The 18,152-nt window shown below is 52.2% G+C and overlaps 7 protein-coding genes across 7 annotated transcripts; 6 read left to right on the top strand and 1 right to left on the bottom strand.

Moving 5' to 3' along the window:
* Positions 1-257: 257 nt before the first annotated feature.
* HETIRDRAFT_326292 (uncharacterized protein) lies at positions 258-823 on the top strand (the record flags this gene model as incomplete). Its single annotated transcript, XM_009551546.1, has 2 exons — positions 258-507; positions 564-823. The coding sequence occupies 2 exons, from the start codon at positions 258-260 to the stop codon at positions 821-823; spliced, it is 510 nt and encodes a 169-aa protein (XP_009549841.1).
* Positions 824-3,235: 2,412 nt separating this feature from the next.
* HETIRDRAFT_453935 (uncharacterized protein) lies at positions 3,236-3,632 on the top strand (the record flags this gene model as incomplete). Its single annotated transcript, XM_009551545.1, has 2 exons — positions 3,236-3,525; positions 3,581-3,632. 2 exons carry the CDS (start codon positions 3,236-3,238, stop codon positions 3,630-3,632), a joined length of 342 nt encoding a protein of 113 aa, XP_009549840.1.
* Positions 3,633-3,932: 300 nt separating this feature from the next.
* On the top strand, positions 3,933-5,860 carry HETIRDRAFT_411134 (uncharacterized protein). The gene is made up of 3 exons (XM_009551544.1): positions 3,933-4,188; positions 4,261-4,444; positions 4,521-5,860. Exons 1-3 carry the CDS (start codon positions 4,132-4,134, stop codon positions 5,174-5,176), a joined length of 897 nt encoding a protein of 298 aa, XP_009549839.1. The 5' UTR covers positions 3,933-4,131; the 3' UTR covers positions 5,177-5,860.
* A 1,160-nt stretch (positions 5,861-7,020) lies between these two features.
* Positions 7,021-8,601, top strand: HETIRDRAFT_67203 (uncharacterized protein). The gene is made up of 7 exons (XM_009551380.1): positions 7,021-7,263; positions 7,345-7,457; positions 7,532-7,590; positions 7,653-7,791; positions 7,867-8,019; positions 8,080-8,196; positions 8,258-8,601. Exons 1-7 carry the CDS (start codon positions 7,077-7,079, stop codon positions 8,303-8,305), a joined length of 816 nt encoding a protein of 271 aa, XP_009549675.1. The 5' UTR covers positions 7,021-7,076; the 3' UTR covers positions 8,306-8,601.
* A 709-nt stretch (positions 8,602-9,310) lies between these two features.
* HETIRDRAFT_325943 (uncharacterized protein) lies at positions 9,311-10,083 on the top strand (the record flags this gene model as incomplete). Its single annotated transcript, XM_009551543.1, has 2 exons — positions 9,311-9,776; positions 9,842-10,083. The coding sequence occupies 2 exons, from the start codon at positions 9,311-9,313 to the stop codon at positions 10,081-10,083; spliced, it is 708 nt and encodes a 235-aa protein (XP_009549838.1).
* A 669-nt stretch (positions 10,084-10,752) lies between these two features.
* On the bottom strand, positions 10,753-13,400 carry HETIRDRAFT_67199 (glycoside hydrolase family 47 protein; the record flags this gene model as incomplete). Its single annotated transcript, XM_009551379.1, has 16 exons — positions 10,753-11,092; positions 11,148-11,191; positions 11,256-11,600; positions 11,658-11,851; positions 11,910-12,041; positions 12,103-12,144; positions 12,196-12,225; positions 12,289-12,355; positions 12,413-12,438; positions 12,495-12,518; positions 12,579-12,638; positions 12,691-12,820; positions 12,881-12,954; positions 13,009-13,026; positions 13,084-13,194; positions 13,224-13,400. The coding sequence occupies 16 exons, from the start codon at positions 13,398-13,400 to the stop codon at positions 10,995-10,997; spliced, it is 1,572 nt and encodes a 523-aa protein (XP_009549674.1). The 3' UTR covers positions 10,753-10,994.
* A 1,147-nt stretch (positions 13,401-14,547) lies between these two features.
* HETIRDRAFT_478945 (uncharacterized protein) lies at positions 14,548-17,605 on the top strand. Its single transcript, XM_009551542.1, has 12 exons — positions 14,548-14,801; positions 14,883-14,947; positions 15,012-15,306; positions 15,699-15,759; positions 15,819-15,912; positions 15,965-16,126; positions 16,185-16,338; positions 16,393-16,442; positions 16,493-16,822; positions 16,885-17,035; positions 17,099-17,137; positions 17,194-17,605. The coding sequence occupies exons 1-12, from the start codon at positions 14,639-14,641 to the stop codon at positions 17,280-17,282; spliced, it is 1,653 nt and encodes a 550-aa protein (XP_009549837.1). The 5' UTR covers positions 14,548-14,638; the 3' UTR covers positions 17,283-17,605.
* Positions 17,606-18,152: the final 547 nt, after the last annotated feature.

Raw genomic sequence — 18,152 nt, 5'->3', positions numbered from 1 at the left:
TGCAGGGGAGATGATGCGGCACGTCTACGTCCACCGTTGTCACTGATCTGCGTAAGTACTCCTGGTTCATCAGCCTAGCGACTAGGATCGCCTTACGTTGATCACCCACCGCTTTCAGCACAGATGAAGCACAAGTATGCCTCTTGGTCTCAGCTCTTCTTGTCTTTCCTCTTCGACCGGCCACGCCTGCTTCGAGCTCCTCTTCACTCTGGCCCGGCGGCGTCCCTTCTGTCACTGCTGGCACAGTCCTCGCGTCCATGCGGGCATGGTATCTCCTTGCACTCCCGATCGCTCAGGCTGTTCTTGTCAACCACACCATCGACGATGAACAGGGCGATTCGGAGATCCAGTTCTCTCCCTCCGACGGGTGGTCACAGGGCTCAACTTGTTTTGGATGCAAGGCCACCCAAGGTGGAGTTTCCAACAATTCCGCCTTTAATGGGACTTGGCACGACTCCACACATCATCCAGGGGATGGCGGGCGTACAGTCACACTGTCTTTCTCCGGTGAGTCTGGTCCACAAGGGATGCCCCTTTCGCTCTGATGGATGTTTCGACGCTAGGTACTGCTGTGTATGCTTTCGGCATCATGGGGAATGACTTCGGCCCTGGGGTCACAACGTTGACAAACCTGTCGGTCGTTCTGGACCAACTCACCGTGGGAAATTTCGTCCACAGCCCCACGAACAGCACAGACATCCAATACAACGCGTCCATATTTGCTGTTCAAAATTTGGAGAATATCCCGCATCAACTCGTCATTACCGCCAACAGCTCCGAAGCCCCCTCTCTCTTTCTCTTCGATTACGCCATATACACGTGAGTGAGCCAGCTGCGCTTTACAACCCAGGCTGTGAACTCGATAACAGCTCAGAGGTTCCTGACGTAACAAGCACGACTGCGTCCTCTCGATCTAACGCGCCCAATCAACAGTCCACAGGGACTAACAATCAGGCTTCCCAGTCATCCACGTCGTCCAATCAACAGTCCACAGGGACTAACAATCAGGCTTCCCAGTCAACCACGTCGTCCGTTCAACAGTCCACAGGCACCAACGGAGCTCAGCTCGCTTCTCTTACTCGGAAAGTCCCCGTGGGCGCCATTGTCGGCGGCGTGATCGGCGGCTTGTTCGTCATGTCCTTCTTCGTCTCCCTGTTCTTTTGTGCGCGGCGTCGTCGACTTCGAGCTGACCATGAAGATGTCGTCTCGATTCAAATCGAGCCATTCACGCAACCCAACAGTCTATCAGATCCAAACGTTTCCAACCCTGCGTCGCAAGGATCATTGGACAGTCTGGAGCGGGGAACGAGACGCGATGCAGCCTCAAATCCGAGAGGCATACCACCATCGAAATCTTCCTCTTCTTTTCAGTCGTCGCTCACGACGTCTGACGAAAACTTATCAAGCGGCACCTCATCTGTTCCTTCATCTGGATCCGCATCTTCTTCCGGAACACCTGCAGCATCTTCATCACGCACACGATCCTCGGCACACAGGAAAAGATCCAGACGGCGATTAGAGAAACTCACGCGGCAAGTCCAGGACATGCGCGAGCAGATCACCTTGATGCAGGCTACCGAAAATCCCGCGAGGCCACCACTCCCCGCTCCCTCCGCCCCCTCTAGTTCGCAGGCCAGCGTTGTGATATATAACAATCAGCCCGGGGTACGCATAGACCGGAGGGATGGTTGGTCGAGGGAAGAGGAGTTGAGGGAGGAAATTGTCGTGTTGCTCGCGAAGATCGAACGACTGCGCGACGAAAGGAATGCAGAGCGGTGGTTGGACGAACTGCCTCCAGTGTACGAGGAGGAAGAGCGAGGAAGATGATAGATCTGTACTTGATAGCATGCAATACCCTCTTTTTGTATCATCATGGCGTTTATGACTAACTCATGACATCCATTTGGCCCATGCTTGAAGGGGCACTCGTACCCGACATACGCTCGGACTGCGTCCGCATTGTGTTATCCCAGATACACGACAAGGTCGCACAAACGATGTAGATCGGCGGGGCGAGTTGCGAGGAGAAAATATCGAAAAGTTGCAGTTTGAAAATCACATCATTTTCCACTCGATGTCAAACTTACTCACACGCAGTGTTACATTGTGAGTTCGGCCAGAACGGGCTTCCCTGCTAGTTTGCAATCGCCGAAGCATCTTCCCGTCTGCCGATGCGATAAGTGCCCTTGATCCCGCATACATCAGACCGAGGTTTGCACGCAATACGTGGACAAATTTTCACGGACGCATCCCTTCGGCCTGATACAAGTTACGATCAACAGTTGAAACAACGAAGGCGAATTGTTGTACCTAACATAGCTCAAGAGACGAACAAGACCTCAGCCCCGGGGGATCATCATGGACTGTTGCTTAGATTTGGAAATCGGTGTTGATGTAGGCGGTCATAGAGAGCGGAGAGATGCAGCAGCAGTTTAGGATCCGCACAGGGGCCAGACAAGACCGAAGACGATGGGTGGGAAACATGGACGACGCGCGCTTATTTCGAGGGTCAAGAGATCCATGCTATCAGTAGGCAATCTGAATCCCCACTGTGGAAACAGCGCGCCAAATAATTTGGGGCACAGTCCGGCTCAATTACCTGGGACGCACATTCAGTGATGAGGGCGCAGATGCGAATCATGGTCAAATCGAGACTGGCCATACATGGCACTTTTGCTCCGAGGGTACACCAGGCAAGATGTAGTACTGTGACAGCCACGGCTCCAAAGAAGAAACTTGAAGGCAGAAGCGCTTGTGTGAAACCAATGTGCGTGGATGTTGCCCAGATATCAGCCATGGGAAACAAGTTATCGCATCCAATGAAGCTATTTTCTGCGCGCTTGCAGGACGAGAAGGAGGCTCTGTTTACAGCCTCAGAGAACAGAGCGGCTGTACATGCGCGATTCCTTATGCAGGAATGAACGGGAATGGGGAAGGCACGACGAGCATTCTGGCACGAGAAGGGCTATATGGAGATCAACATAAAGGCCGAGAATTTGGTCAGCGAACTCATCACGCCACGCGAACTTACGACTGAAGATGCAACCGACCGCATTGGATACAGGGCGGACATGCAACGTCCGACTGGTCGAAGACGGACATGAGGGTCCGAATGGGCGTCGAGGGCTTGAATCGAGGTCGATGAAGGGAATCAGAGCGATGCCGGGTCGTGGTCTGCGACGGGAGTGGTAGCGCCCAGCGGAGTGAGAGCGTTGAATCGGAGAAAGAGAACCCCATGGCAAGATCTATGGACCGCGAGAGATGTCTAAGGGGCCGATATGGTCTACACGAGACAAATAACGAGCGCCTGCGTAGACGCAAGGGCATCAGACCTACTCCCAACGCTGGCGACGAACTCGAAGCAGTCGTCGAGCGCTGTGCGGTGGCGGCGCTTTGTAACAGCCGCAAGGCGAAAGCAGGACCGAGCTCGCACGTGGCCTTTGTTTCTCAACTGTTTGAGTCTCCTCATCCATCATTTCTCTCCTCATCAGCGCATCGTGGGCGACTCGGCTGCAAAACAAACCCGTGAGTGGAGTACGGGTCGATGAGGCATGGTGTCGCTGATTGCTAACACTCACAGGTGGTTATTCGGTGTCGATTTGAGTCGGAGTGTCGTTGAGCTAGCGGTCTGAGCGGCGACGGGATCGGAAATCTCGAATTTGAGTCGGAGTGCAGTGAGCCCTGTCCCCTGCCTGCTCCATTCAATCCTCCTCATCTCGTCCTTCACCATGCGCGCAATGTTTCCAGCGTCGTGCGAGCGTCCAGGTCTTGCCAAATCTCTACATTTTGCTCCCTGGGACTCGTTGCCGCCACCATGAGCAGCGATCACTCCAAATCTTCCTCGTCTGTTGCTGAACCGGCCCAGTCTCCTCCCGCAGTTGCATATCCCCCCCAACACTTCACCAGCGGGGCGTATCCTCCCCCAGCCCCATACCAACCATACTATTACCCAACCCACCCCGATGCAGACCCCAACGTTGCCAACGGAATGCCCCCCGGGCCTTACATGATGCCTTTCCCCCACCCTGGTCTCGTATATGCGTACCCACCCCCGCCCCCAGCGCCAGGTAAGCCCCTTGACGATGTATTCGGGCCTGCTGACACAGATATTGATCTCTAGGCTACGCCCCTATGATGTCCCCCCCTGGTAATGCCACGCGTCCCAAACGCAAACAGGTCAAGATGGCTGTGTGTTTTCACATTTGATGCTCTCTTGGGCGCATCATTCATCTTTGTCTGCGATTGACATGGTTTCACTAGTGTACGAACTGTGCAGCCGCATGTAAACGCTGTGACGAAGCTCGCCCGTGCGAACGATGCGTCAAGTATGGAATCGCGGACTCTTGTGTTGATGGCGTCAGGAAGGAGCGGAAGAAAGGCATCAAACGAGGTCCATACAAACGTAAAAACAAACTGGGCCCCCCAGAGAACCCGGCCTACCCTGGTATGTATCGCCTGCCCGTCCATCATCTCGTACGCCGTGTGATACTTCTGCCCTAATAACGTAATGCATCTTGTAGGATATTCCAACGGCGAAAGCCAGTGGGCTCCCGAGCAGACCAACGGTGGCCCTTCCAACACGCCCGCAATGCTCCCGCCCCCGCAGTTCATGCCAGCCCCAGAGGGCTATTATCCTTACTATTACCCACCTCATCCGGGCTACATGTCTGCCCAGCATGATCCTCACGCTAATGGTGATCCTGGTGCAAACGCTCCGCCTCCACCCCATCCCACATTCTATCCCCTCCATCCAGCATACCCGCCGATGCCGATCTACTCTTCTAGTTACATGCTCCAACCTGGCCAGCAAGGGCAAGGGCAAGGTCAAGTCGTAGAGCCAGCGGAAGTTGCAAAGAACGGGCATGGTGCTGTGCGTGGGGCATCTGACAGTGGGGTGGCCGTGGGGGCCAGCGGTGCTGAAAAGAAGAAAAGGAAGAGGGGAAAGGCTCCGGAGGAGCAGAGCGCGACGCAGGAGAAGGCGCCGAAGAAAGGCAAGCGCGCCGACGGAACGGAGGGGAACGGGAGCGTGGAGGCGGAAAGGCGCGACGAGATGTTAACAGTTGGCACGCCAGCGACAGCAGGAGCGAGTTCAGAAGGGGGCGATAGCAGTCCCGTCGTGTGCTCGGCGGTCCTCAGCGGCACAGACGCCCATCCCCCCGTCATTGCAGCGGTCTAGCTCTGTCCCTGTCCTGCCTTGCCCTGCCCCACTATGCTCCACCATCATCACCACAAATATCTAGCCATCGGTGCGCCTTCGATATGCTGTATCCCCTGAAGTCTCGGTGCTTTCTATGTTTATCCTTGTGCATTCCTTGTCGGGGACTTGATCTATCTATCAATCACGTCTTGCACTGTCTTGTTCTGTCACATCCCGCAGCCCTCGCCTACGGAATTTCAGCTCTCTATTCTTCTCAGTTCGACTCGCATCGTCATCCGTATATTATTCGTCCACCACTGATGTCCCGACGTGAGTGCTGGACTAATGAATACGGATCCTGCATGGCGGGAAGAGGTTTCTCATCGTCTGTCCAATTTGATCCCTAGTCCGCTGTCCGCATCTCCTCGTTATCGACGCAATCCTGAATCCAGTGTTGCATTGGCTAGTTATGCTGTCTGCTATTATTTTATAGAACGCTCCCGTGTTTGAGATGCAGCCCGTGATACTCGAGGACCGGGATGTGGTTCTGGATTGGCTTTTTCTGGTAATGCATGTGGCCGAATCGTCTATTTATTCGTGTGCGCAGTGTGTCATCGCTACGGCACTCGCAGTGCTAGGCTTGCTATTGGTGACTTATGGTTACTCCATCGTGATCGCCGTTTGTTCGACATGTACACGTACGCTGAAATCGACTTATTATTTATTTGCGGCGCTGATGGTGAACTCAACTTTTGAATTGCCGTACGACCTTTTCGCACAGTTGATATATGAGGGAGGGCTTGAGAGGAAGGTTTGTTGGCATGACCTCAACCATATTTTGGCTCAGGCTCATGTCTAAAGCAGAGGCATCAAGCGGCTCGGACCTCGGTAACTAGATGATGAGTCGAGGTCGACATAGGAGACAATTGAGGCGTATGTTGTTGGTGAGCTAAATACGTATGATCGATTCGGCGGTACACCTCGAGTATGTGGGTACCAGGAAAGCTGCGGTCCCCGCGCTGCGTGTTGTTGCAATATGTTTGAATGCTGCGTGAAGGGCTTCATAAATAGAAGGGGATAACAGTGCCTAAATGCTGATACAAAGGGAGCACCGCTAACGGCGACACTGACGTCGGACGCAGGGCGGGCATCTGGATATCAATCGAGAGCGTCAGCGACGAAGCACTCCTCAGAAACGCCTAGCAAGCTCGAGGCCTGAGATTCAACGCCGGCGAGTCAGGTGGTCAGGCGCTGAGATTAGGAGAAGACGTACCGTCCGGTTCTAAACGAGATGGGCGTAGGAAGCAGCGGAGAACTGGAACAGAGGATATTCTCTGGATCGATGACTGTATCACCCGCCCGTCCAAACGACGCGCTTCGGTCATGAGACCCGAGGAGAAGAGGGCATATGGGCAGCAGTCTCGTCTACTATGGGAGACAGCGAGGAAAGAACAAGCTCATCACCCAGACCAGCCCTCAAGGGCCTCCGTCAGAGAATTATGGGCATCAGCACGTATATTGAGAAGAGCTCAATTCTTTTCAAGGATTTCGTTGAGGCACTGACAGTGCATTGCAATTCGGACATGATGCCTGTAGTCCGCTCGTACTAGAATGTCGACATTTCGTCCGATTTACGGGCAAACTTTTCTACAAAGGCCAAGGTGAGCACTAATAATGCGTGTCTCCAACACTTTGATTTTCACCCACCGAGAAACTACAAGCAGATTTTTAGCAAGGCGTCTGGAAGACCATTGCAAGAAATGATGAATTAAGGATTTAGGAAAGGAGGACTACTATAGCGCTGTCACGTACAAATGAGTGACGTAGCGCCAGACTCCTACGCCACCCATAAAACTCGCCCTCCCAGACTCCCACGGTCCTGCACGTCACTTCGAAAGCAGACGTACCAGCGATCCTCAAAAAAAGCAAACGCACTCAAATGTCTGCCCTCCGCTCTCTCCGCCAGCTGACCGCCTCGTCGAGCAGGACGCTCTCGACCCGCTCGCTGCTCTCCACCTCTGCGCGTTCGCGTCTCCCTGCATTTGCGCTTTCGCGGACCGCCGCCGTCGCGCAACCTGCAGTCAGAGCGTTTTCAATGAGCATGAGGAGGCTTGGTGAAGGGTCTTGTGAGTCTATTTCTCTTCTCTTCATTCTACAGTGAAAGTCGCGTATGTGTGAAGTTTGCAATATTGACCTCTTGTTGCCAGCGGACCTCGCACTGTCGCAAAAGCTGGCGGAGGAGTTGCAGTATGAGAAAGAGGCGTCGACAGACGCAGAGCCTGATTTCTTGAAGGATTTCAGGCAGTCGGGTATCTGGACGGTATGTTTTTCTGTCATCATACCCACAGCTGTCTGCCCTCTGATGTTAGATTGTTAATCTATCCTCTCCTATAGATCGAGGACGTGGTCGGCAATGATGAGGTTACTATTCACCGCAAGTTTGGCAATGAAGAGTAGGAATTCATTTCTTTGCGCTTGTCGAAAATCCGAACTTATTGTTGATGCACGTTCTTAGCATTCGTTTGGTCTTCTCCATCGCTGATATCCAAAATCCCGAGGAGTCTGAGCTCGAGCAGGAGGAATCCGAGGGCGAGTCGTCAGAAGATGAGCTCTCGACGTCGTACCCTCTTCGCTGCTCGTTCTCTATCTCGAAGGTATGTTTCTTCCTGGCCCTTTTTGAGACATGTGCCCTGCTCACTCCTATCTTCCTGTGTGTTTGAACTCCTTAGCCCGGTATATCGGGCGCACTCACCATCGACGCGATGTGTCAGGAGGGAACGTTCCTCGTGGACAACATCTCGTTCTATAAGGATAGTAAACTCGCGACTGAGCTGACTGCTGAAGCGGACTGGAAGCGCAGGGGACTCTACATTGGGCCTCAGGTTTGTGCACATGACTCTGTGTCAGCCTTCAACCTTTTATTGATCGAGGTCTTGAAATAGTTTGACACGCTTGATGTTGCCGTGCAGGACGAGTTCGACAAGTTCCTTCAGGAGCGTGGTATCAACGAGAGCCTTGCGTTCTTCGTTCCGGAGTACGCTGAGCACAAGGAGCAGAAGGTTTGTTCAGTTCTTGTTCCACACCTGTCCACTTGTTTACTTATCACTCCGTTGTTTACAGGAGTATGTGAGGTGGCTGCAGAATGTCAAGACGTTCATTGACGCCTAAGTGTCACTATTACTCTGTTACATCATAGGGTTGTTTCACCCCATCTGACGCACCCCATCCTGCCCCTACTATCAAAATGCACCTGCTGCTCGTTGCATGCTTTTGCTATAACTAGTCCCGTTATAATGTTTACCATAGTCGCTGTCACCTCTCATCACGTTTATGACGCATGATTCGGATGCCCTTGTTCGTACTGGGCTTATGGACGTAGGGGACCCGAATGTGACCCGGTGTGTCAACTATGATTGTGGCCCCACTGCAGGATTGTGTTGAGAAATCAGCTGCGACTTGGGCCGATGTCCGTCTCATTCAACTTGAGTCACCCTGGCGTTCTTCGCTCCTGGAGTTGCCGGCGCCGACGATATAGGATCGCCTTGGATCGGTATGTTCGAGCACTTTCTTGTCAGTGCACCCCTGTTCTTCCTTATCCTATTCTTGTTCGACGTTCCATCCCCGTTCCCTCCTTGGGCCACGTCATCTTCATTGGTCATGTGCCGGGTTTCCCCAACGGTTTGATTGTCAGCGCCACGTCGCAGACCAGCGCAGACCTCGGCATCAGCTGAGGCACGGGCCCTCGAACGTTCTCCCACTGCCGGGACGCTCGTCCTCGGACGTTCTAGCAACGTCGTGATCTTGCCCGGACACGCTCGGACTCGGGCACGCACAAGCAGGTGAGCGCTGACGACGCCCCAGCGCAATGTAACGCTAGCGCTGCGGTCATCTGTCGAGCTTGTTCCTGTGCTCTTAGGGACTGCGCCGGGCTGGAGCTTCGTATAAATATGGACGGCCGAGCCCAGCATGACTCCCCCAAGTCGACTGCCTAGCCTACTTAAACACTCCTACCTGTCCAGCTCTGCCCAGGTCCTCCGGTGCTTTGTGCCCCACTGTCCCTCGCCAACTCTAAGTCTATTGTGACTCCTTCCAGCTTCAACTTCATCCTGTAACGTTGTCCTCTATCGCCCCGATCGCCATCCTCCACCAATCCTCTAGCATTCAGTAATTACAATGGCTGCCGTCGCATCGTCCCCTTCTCTCCCCTCCTCTGGAGCCCCCCAATCGCGGCACTTCCTCGCGCACAGTGCGCCTTACGGCCATGCTGTCGGTCCTGCACTCTCTGCACACCTGCATAATGGATACGAAGCATTCGCGAGTCACGGGCATGGACATACCTACAACCACTATAAGCACGCGCCCTCGCCCGCGTCGACAACCTCTTCCTGGCGTGTGCGCGCGCCGGTGTCCAACGCGCCAGCGCCAGCACCAGGGCAGAAGCCGAGGCGCCGTGTCGCAAGCCCCTCCTCACCTACACGCTTACCTTCCTCCCGCACCCATTCACATTCGCGCAATGACTCGTCGTCGTCTACTGCAAGCCTCACTTCGAGCCGGCGCCCTTCACCCCCATCCTCCATAGCTGCTTCGCCTGTCAAGCAAGCTGTCGAGCTGCGTTCGCAAGATACCCCATCCTCACAATGTAAGCGATCCTTCCTACATAAAATCTTCTTCATCCAGCTCACCCCTGTCATTTAATCTTTGCAGTGACAGTGGCGAGCTCGTCTGCGCCGTTAGTCTATACCCCCGCCGATCTTCTTCGGCTCTCATTCTCGCCCCTCGTGGGGCTCTCCCCGGCTTCGCAAGCTGTCGTCAGCGACCTCGTTGCACATCATGTGTGGAGACGCAGCCGTAAGGCCAACCAGGGCTCCGACGTTGCGCGGGGTCGCAAGCCGCACGAGGCTTCAGAGGCAGGTCACTCGGCGACCGACTCAGATAGCAGCAACTAGAAAGGGAAACTCATTTTCACGGTGACCAACTTCGATCCCAATTCTTCTGCCATCGCTTTCACGGACCCTTTGACGACATCTTCTACGATACACCATCCAATTTGTAACCTGTACTTGTATCTTTCTTTCATCGACCATTCCGTCGGATGTGATGGTTGTATAGTTTAATTTAATACCCTACTCCCTTTACTCGCTGCTAATCAACTTCGCTTTGATACATCATGCGTTCGAGCTCCTCGTCGCGTAGCTTACTAGTAAAGACGCGTCGTGATCACATGACCTGATCACAGTCCTTCCAGCTCAGACGCGTGATGCATAGACCTTCGCGAAGCGAGTTAAAATGGGCGGTCTCGCCGGGTTTCCCCTAACAGCTGAAAGGTCGACGCAGTATGTACCCAACACGCGACTGCTGCTGCCATCCGCTGTGGCGACGTGGATGTGTATTGACCTGTTTCTTCGGAAAATGCCAATAATACATTAATCGTAGACCATATCTGCATCCACTGGGTCGTGGCAGGAGTTTCGAGAGTCCGGGATCGTGTCCCACCTGCTCTACTGTATGAGGATAGGAGACATCGCTGCCAATTACGTGTTTTTCTGTCGAAGAGATTTGAAAGGAAATGCAGTTGCTCATTGTCGCTACAGTCGTATCTGGAAATAGATATAGATATATGCTCTGCTTTCCCTATGAGATGGAATAGAGCGATGGCCTGCCGAGGTATACAGTAGAGTGCGTACAGTACCCATAGCACATAGGCTATCCTAAAGGGAGAGCATGGCGTCTTGCGATGAATAAAGACCAATAAACCCAATATGCCTCACAAACCCTGATTTGTGTCAAAAATAAGAAGCGGCAAACAGCCGTGTGAACTCTATAGACCAAATGTGCTGTGATGAGCGGTATCAGATCCTTAGATAGACCGCTTCGAGGAGGTAGGGAGTAAACCGGTGCCGTATGTCGGCTTCGCAGGAGGTGCTATAAAAGGGTGCCCTTCGGTGTTAAAAACATCTATGTTGCATCATATGATTAACGCCGAAAACCATCAAGAGATGAGTACACTCACAGTGGTCGAGGCTAATATGCTCCGGGTCATCGAACGTCAGGTACCTAACACACCAGTCATTGAGCGACAACATCATGATGCTTGTCATTCGAAAAGGGGCAGACTCACAGATACTTCAACACCTCCGCGTACCAGAAACTCTCTGTATCATCGATCTTCGTCGTGTTCAAGTTGTTAACATCATTAATCCCCGCATAGCCAGTAGGCGTCTTCAAAAATGTTTGGAAGCTCTTCACCGCGCTCGCTGCCCTATCCAGGTAGGTCGTATTGCCTGTCACCCGCCACGCGTAGAAATTTGACTCAAGTACCTCCGGGCGCTGTATGTAGTCTGAACCGGTGATATAGTACCCGTGTTCGTTGTAGAACGCTAACTGCTCTGCGGTGGGGGCATCGCCACCTGTGAAATTTCCGTCTGAGGATATGTAGGCGAACGATTCCGGGCCAATGCCGGTGCTATAAGTATATGAGCATCAAACATGATGATCAGATCATGGGATGAAAACAACACACGCGTCACTGGCATATGTATTCCAGCATGCATCATTCAACTTCAGAGCGATGTCGACAATCGTGACGTTGTTGATAAGCTTGCCTCCGAGAAGCCAGTTGCCTGCCATGAAACATTCCAGATGAGAACCAACGTGTCGGATTTGGCGATTCTCGTCAAAGTCAGCCATGTACAGGTGGTTGCCCACAGTTGAAGTCTGAAGACAAACATAGAGATCAGACACTACAGAGCAGTCTACTCTAGATCGAGATTACCCTGGCGAGGGTGCTGATCGATGAGTCGACAGCTGTGCGCCATGCGTTGGCGAATGTGTCGTCGTCAGTGTTAGAGAGGCGAGCATATTTGATGAGGTATTCGAAGTAGCTGTCCGATCCTCCACCCCATGTCTGTAACATACCAAGCGATTGAGCGAGGCGATGCAAACATTTCCGAAGAGAAAACACATACGACATATCCACCAAAAGGCTCGCCTGTTGAGGGGTCTATGTCCTGAGCGGGAAGCCCTATGCGCTCACATGAGCAAGAGGCACGATGAAACACGAAACGCGGCATACCTGGAAGAGGCGCAGGCTATTCGGAAGCAACACACGAGCTCAATCAATTTGAATCCCAGTATAGTAGTTCTGTGCTCACGTTCTCCGCTAAATGCTTGAAGGTGTCTACTGTCAGCTGGCGATATGTATCGTTACCTGTGTACTTGCTGTAATTTATCGTTCAAATCGGGCTGGAGATATACAGAGCCCGAGCAGCCACCAACCTAAGCGTTGACCATTCCAAGGTCAACTTAAATTCGATTTTAGGTCTCAATTGCGTGGATAGTAACAAACGCGGATGCTTACAGTGCCAACTGCTGCGATCCCGGTCTAGAGAGAGGGTTCAATAAGTGAAGGCGGGAAAGTCTAATAACATTCTGGCAAATATACCGTGTCGACAACAGGCGTGTTGCTCGTGAAGTTGATGGTGTTAAATGGGACTACAAGGCCCTACGGATCTGTGTGAGAACCAGCTACTTCTAGAGCAGTTGGATGACCTTACTGGTGCCCAGGCGAACGATAATTTGTCAGTAAGCTGCTTGACTTTGCTCACCAAGAAGCTGTGCTTCTTTCCACTGAGCTCATATGCGCTCAGAAGACCTCCAACGTAGCGGATAGTGGTTTCGAATAAGCTGTGACGTTGAAGTTATGTTGACACAATATATCTTGTTTTGAAGTCGGCAAACACTCACTTGACGGTGTCCGGCGTGTTAGAGACATTGAAGTCGATATTCTGAGTAAAATTAAGGGCTTCTTCGAATATGCCCTATATTTATTCTATATGAGGTCGTGTAATTGGGCGTATTTAGCCTACACTCACGGAAAGACCCATTATTTGCTACCGTGAAAGCCACGTATGCATCGAATTGCGAAATAGGCAGACGAGGACACGAACCATAGTTCCCATGGCATCGACAATGCTCGCGCCCCATCCATTACGACCATCAGAGAAACTTTGACTGAGAGGAGAAAGATCATCATGTCCGAAAGCGTATTTCCTATGCAGCTGTTCAATTTCGGAGGATTACAGCCGACAATAGTGTATGCATGCCTATAGGCCTGGTAACTGTCTGTGAATATATCTCGCACTGCTTGGCGATGTGTGCTCGCGCTTGACGGCAAGGTGAGTCCCGGCTTCTGGACTTGCGCACAGAACACGGCAGGAGCGCACAAGAGAACTAGGGATATCGTGCGCAGGCGGAGGGTTTTCATTGATCGGTGTGTGGGTGAGTGAATATAATGAGGGGGAACTGTGGAATACGAACCCTTGCGGCTAGACTTATATGAACATGCTTCGAGCCCTGCTAGCTTCTATGCAAAACTAGAAGGCCGGATGACAGGTAGACGTTGAGGCTCTCTTCTTCGTCATTAGAACGGAGCTAGCTAAAAGGCAGGAGACGCGATCGAGAGCCAGTCAACCTAATTCAGTCCAAGTTCATGAGACGTGTGCGTACTGACCCGCTTCGGGAGGTGCACACCTCACGCTACAACGAACAGAGCGTTGGCAAAAAGACCCCAGTATGGAGAACCCTTGTATTGCACTGACCTAGAATTAACAGCTAGAAAGAGTGCCAGTCTGAAGTCCCATAAGAAGCTTTGTAGGCTCGTAAGCTGATCCAAATTTGGGCACTGGTGTACTTCTCGCTCATACTAGATTCGGCTGATCTTTGGTATTGTAGCAGTATTGCAGCTCTGGAGTTTATATGAGGGCTTCACACCGAGAGCTCACCTGAGGTCGCGGTTCATGCAGGGCGGCATTTAGAGTCATTCCTTGTATCTGTACGTACAGTCCTCAAGCCTATGCATCACGTCTCAAAAACGTTCGCTCAGCAACATTGGCTAGTCATGTGAAGTGCCAACGAGCGTAGATAAGAAGCGAGTCGAGACCCTGCAGCTAAGTTGCATTCATGGAGATTTGAAGTCCTTGGACCTGAGTAGATAGGCCATGCGTTGTGAAGGAAGGAAGCTCAGTACTATGTGGGTACAGACCCCATCGGTAACATACCTAGCAGATTGGTCCCAAGACCATCTGCCTCATTATCACGATGAGACACTGGTCACTGGGGCACACCAGGAAATTGAAAGCCGTGTCGACATCATGTATCGAGTGCTCATGATTTTGCCAGCACTGGAAAAAAATCGTGAGATTATTCCAAAATTCGATGCTGTTCGCAGGAAGGCGAGAAGCGTTGAAACGTTGAATCACTATCAGTTGTGAGGAAGAGCACGAAGCACATAAAAGAATGGTATCTTTTGAGATTCGGCCACGGTTGCGCCACCAAATCAAGCGCCGACAGCAGCTTTCATTTTCAAGCACCGACGCTTCGCTCTGCTTTCATTCGGTCATCTTTCCCCCTCGACGAAAAATAGCCTCGCCACCTCATTGCGCCTCCCATTCCTCCCACTAACCTATATTCTCTAGTATCACAGTCTTCAGAATTTTTACGACCATGGACGTTGATATGAAGACCAAAGACGAGGTTGACGATAAGCGCGAGAAGGACAAGGATCGTGACTTTGACCGTGAACGCGAACGCGAACGCGAGGTGAAGCCGGAACGCGAACGAGAGAGAGAACGTCCCCGCGAGAGGGAGCGTGACCGTCGTGACTCTGGTGAGTATCCTCGACTTTCTCGCGTATTACGGTCAACGTTCACCTGATGCAAATTCTGACTGTCTCAATCTCAATACATAGTGCGAACTCGCGGGGGTGGCGGTCGTGGAGATCATTGGGAGCCCGAGGACAGACGAGGCGGGGATGTAAGTGTCAAATTTTCTGCGGAACCACTCAATGGCGATTCCTTATGCCCTAATTTTTTGCCAGCGCCGTCGTCGCTCTCGTTCACGCTCCCGTTCACGTCGTCGTTCTGCCTCTCCACGACGACGCCCCAGACGCTCCCGATCGCGCACGCACTCCCCATCTCGGAGTCGCAGCCGTTCGAGGTCTCGGGACCGTAAGCCGTCTGAGCCGTTCCCGCGCTCGCTTGGTGGCCCCATGAATGCGCCGCATGAAGAGGCCGTCGAGTTTGCCAAGCTGAGCAAACGTGAAAACCGGGTCTATGTCGGCAACCTGAGCTACGACGTCAAGTACCGTGACTTGATGGAATTCATGAGGGGAGGTGGGTGGGGATTAGCTGCTGTTATTTTTGGTGGTTTCGGTGGTGGCGGGGGTCCTTGTCTTGCCTATAGGATCGGCCTGGTGACGAGGACGAGGTTGCAGTGGTGCGAGAAGTGGGCAAAGATGTGGATGACATCGAGTCCGAGGTGTCTAGGTTGAGCGGAACGGAGGCGTTTGGCATTTCGATTCACGTTACCGTTTGCGGCTTTGGCATCAACAGCCTCGTCCTCATGGTTCTCGTTTTGACGGAGCCGGCGGCGGAGGCAAGGATCTTGCTGAGCTCGAAGGAGCGGGGCAGGCGCGGGGTCATTTTATAGTTTTCTGGTTTTGCTGATGGAAAAGCGAGATGTGAGGATCTGTTATTGATGGGTCTTTTCTTTTGGGATTTGTTAGCTGGTGAGGTCCTCTTCGCGGAAGTACTCGTCACACCGACCGGAATCTCCAAGGGTTGCGGGTACGCACTTCCTCATCCATTTCCCCATCGGCCTTGCGCTGATTCTTTCGATCATCTAGCATCGTTGAATTTGCCTCCCATGAAGACGCTCAACGCTCTGTTCGAGAGCTTTCGGAGTCTCCGCTGCTTGGTCGTCCGGTCTTCATTCGCGAGGTGCGTGTGATTACTTTTGTTACATCTGCTGCTCTAAGTGATTGTCACTCAGGACCGTGAAAATGAGTCCCGTTTTGGTGCTACACCTGTACCAGGGAAAATTGGGATGGCTATGGCAGGACAGGGCCTGCATGCAGCACCACCGCCGCGTCCGGCGTACCACAACTCCTTTGGCGGTGCTAATAATCCTGGTAATCAACTGTATGTTGGAAATGTGAGTTGTAGATAAAATAAATCATCTCCTCTTGTGTTTGAACACTTTATATTTCTAGCTACCTTACCAAGCTGGATGGCAAGATTTAAAGGACCTGTTCCGATCCGCCGGGAACATTGTTCGTGCTGATATCAACATCGGTGCCGACGGTCGGCCCAAGGGGAGCGGTACTGTCATTTTTGAGACAGCGAAGGATGCCGGGCAAGCCATAAGTGCGTCTCGTTTACATACCATCTTCATAGCGCGGAAATTCAGCCCTCGTTAAGGCATGTACAACGGGTTTGACTGGTACGGCAGGATTCTCGAAGTTCGTGAGGTATGTTAAATTTCTTCGCTCTGAAAAGAATATTGCCTCATCATCATCAGGATCGTTACGCCGGTCTCTCTGGCTCAGGCGGCTTCCGCGGAGGGCTACGTGGCCTCAGAGGTGGCTTCCGCGGCGGTCTGCGTGGATTCGGCGGGCGCGGCGGCTTTGGTCGTGGTGGCGGCGGCGGCGGTGGTTTCGGTGGTGCCGCTGCTGGGCGCGATTTCTCGAACCAAGATTTGTATGCAGACTACATTGGCCCAGATCAGCAGTCGGGTGGATTAAGAATGGACGGGTACGGGGCTCCCCCTGCCGCTGGTTTCAGTGCCCAGGCTGGATATGGTGCAGCGGGGTATGAGCCGGAGCCAAGTCAACAGATCATGGTTCGCAATGTATGTGATCTACTGTCACCTGTCGTTCTTAGAGTGCTAATTTTCTTGTCGTCGTGTCTCAGCTCCCCTGGTCGACCGCCAACGAGGATCTCGTCGAACTTTTCGAAACGACCGGCCAAGTCGAGCTTGCAGAAATCTTGTTCGAAGGGACACGATCGAAGGGTGCTGGAGTTGTTCAGTTCGCTCAGGTTGGAGAGGCTGAGACGGCCATCGGTGCGTTCTATACCAATCAGCCAGTCTACTAACCCAGCTCACTGCATCGTACTTCATTTTTAGCTAAATTCCAGCAATATATGTATGGAGGCCGTCCACTAGGTATGTATCGAGTGGAGCTGTCATGTATACAGATTCTTATATTCTCCCGCTTGCAGACGTTCGTTACAACGATCGCTGGCACACTTTCACCCCTGGTGCTGCGAAAGGCGGACAGGCGGTACCCATGCAGGCTGATGTAGTCTAACTTGCTACTCCATCTTATTTCCTTTCTACACAGTGACAACGGTCTATGAAGTTCGATTGTACGCTGACAACTGCCATTCAAAATTCTATTCCGCGAGTGTCACGTATGGTTCTTTCTTTTCTACCATTCTTTGCCTCTTGTTCGAAGCCGTGTTGATAGTCGGTCTTCTGCCGATTCACGGATGGACCATTTCGTAGCCTCGCAGGTTGGTCCATTGCGGCGTATGCATCATGCCCCACAGACATGTGGCTCGAAGTATTTTAGTTTATCTGCACCTAGTCTCCCAAAACAGTTTACAAAAATATAAGTCTCGCTGCAAATGTAACCGTGACGTTGTATAAGATGACTACCCATAGTGACGCACGAAGATGGCCACTCGCATATGCTGCTCAAACTAGCTATTGCCCGAACGATTGCTGGGGTGTACGTTGACACACCTTGTTTTAGCGGTTGTGCGTAAGCCCGCAGACATGTAAATTGTTGAAGACGGCAATCTAAGGTGTACAATCCGTTATATCAGGACTTCCAATGCCTCGTATTGTATGACTGGCACCTTACACAAAAATCATTCTGCTGGATTTCACATAAAAATCTGAACAACCTAATGAGACGTAGCCTGGCAACACCGGGAGAAATGCAGCTTCTGTCATAGTTGAGTCAAGCAGGGCTTAACTCGTCTGATTGCTGTCTGATAATGATGCTTGTCAAAAAGAAAAAGAAATTAACATGCAGCTGGCCCTCATCTGATATAGATACTGCAAGTAGTTTCACAAACGGCTGTTCTTCTGGCGTGCTTGGATGCGGCCGGGCCACTTGGTATCAGCCAAAGATCAGGGGACATATCGTCTGTAGAGGCAAATGCCTCTCGAT

Source organism: Heterobasidion irregulare, assembly GCF_000320585.1.
Source record: "Heterobasidion irregulare TC 32-1 unplaced genomic scaffold scaffold_09, whole genome shotgun sequence".
NCBI classification, from domain to species: Eukaryota; Fungi; Basidiomycota; class Agaricomycetes; order Russulales; family Bondarzewiaceae; genus Heterobasidion; species Heterobasidion irregulare.
The sequence above is the reverse complement of the archived record's forward strand: the minus strand, read 5'-3'. Positions and strand labels throughout refer to the sequence as shown.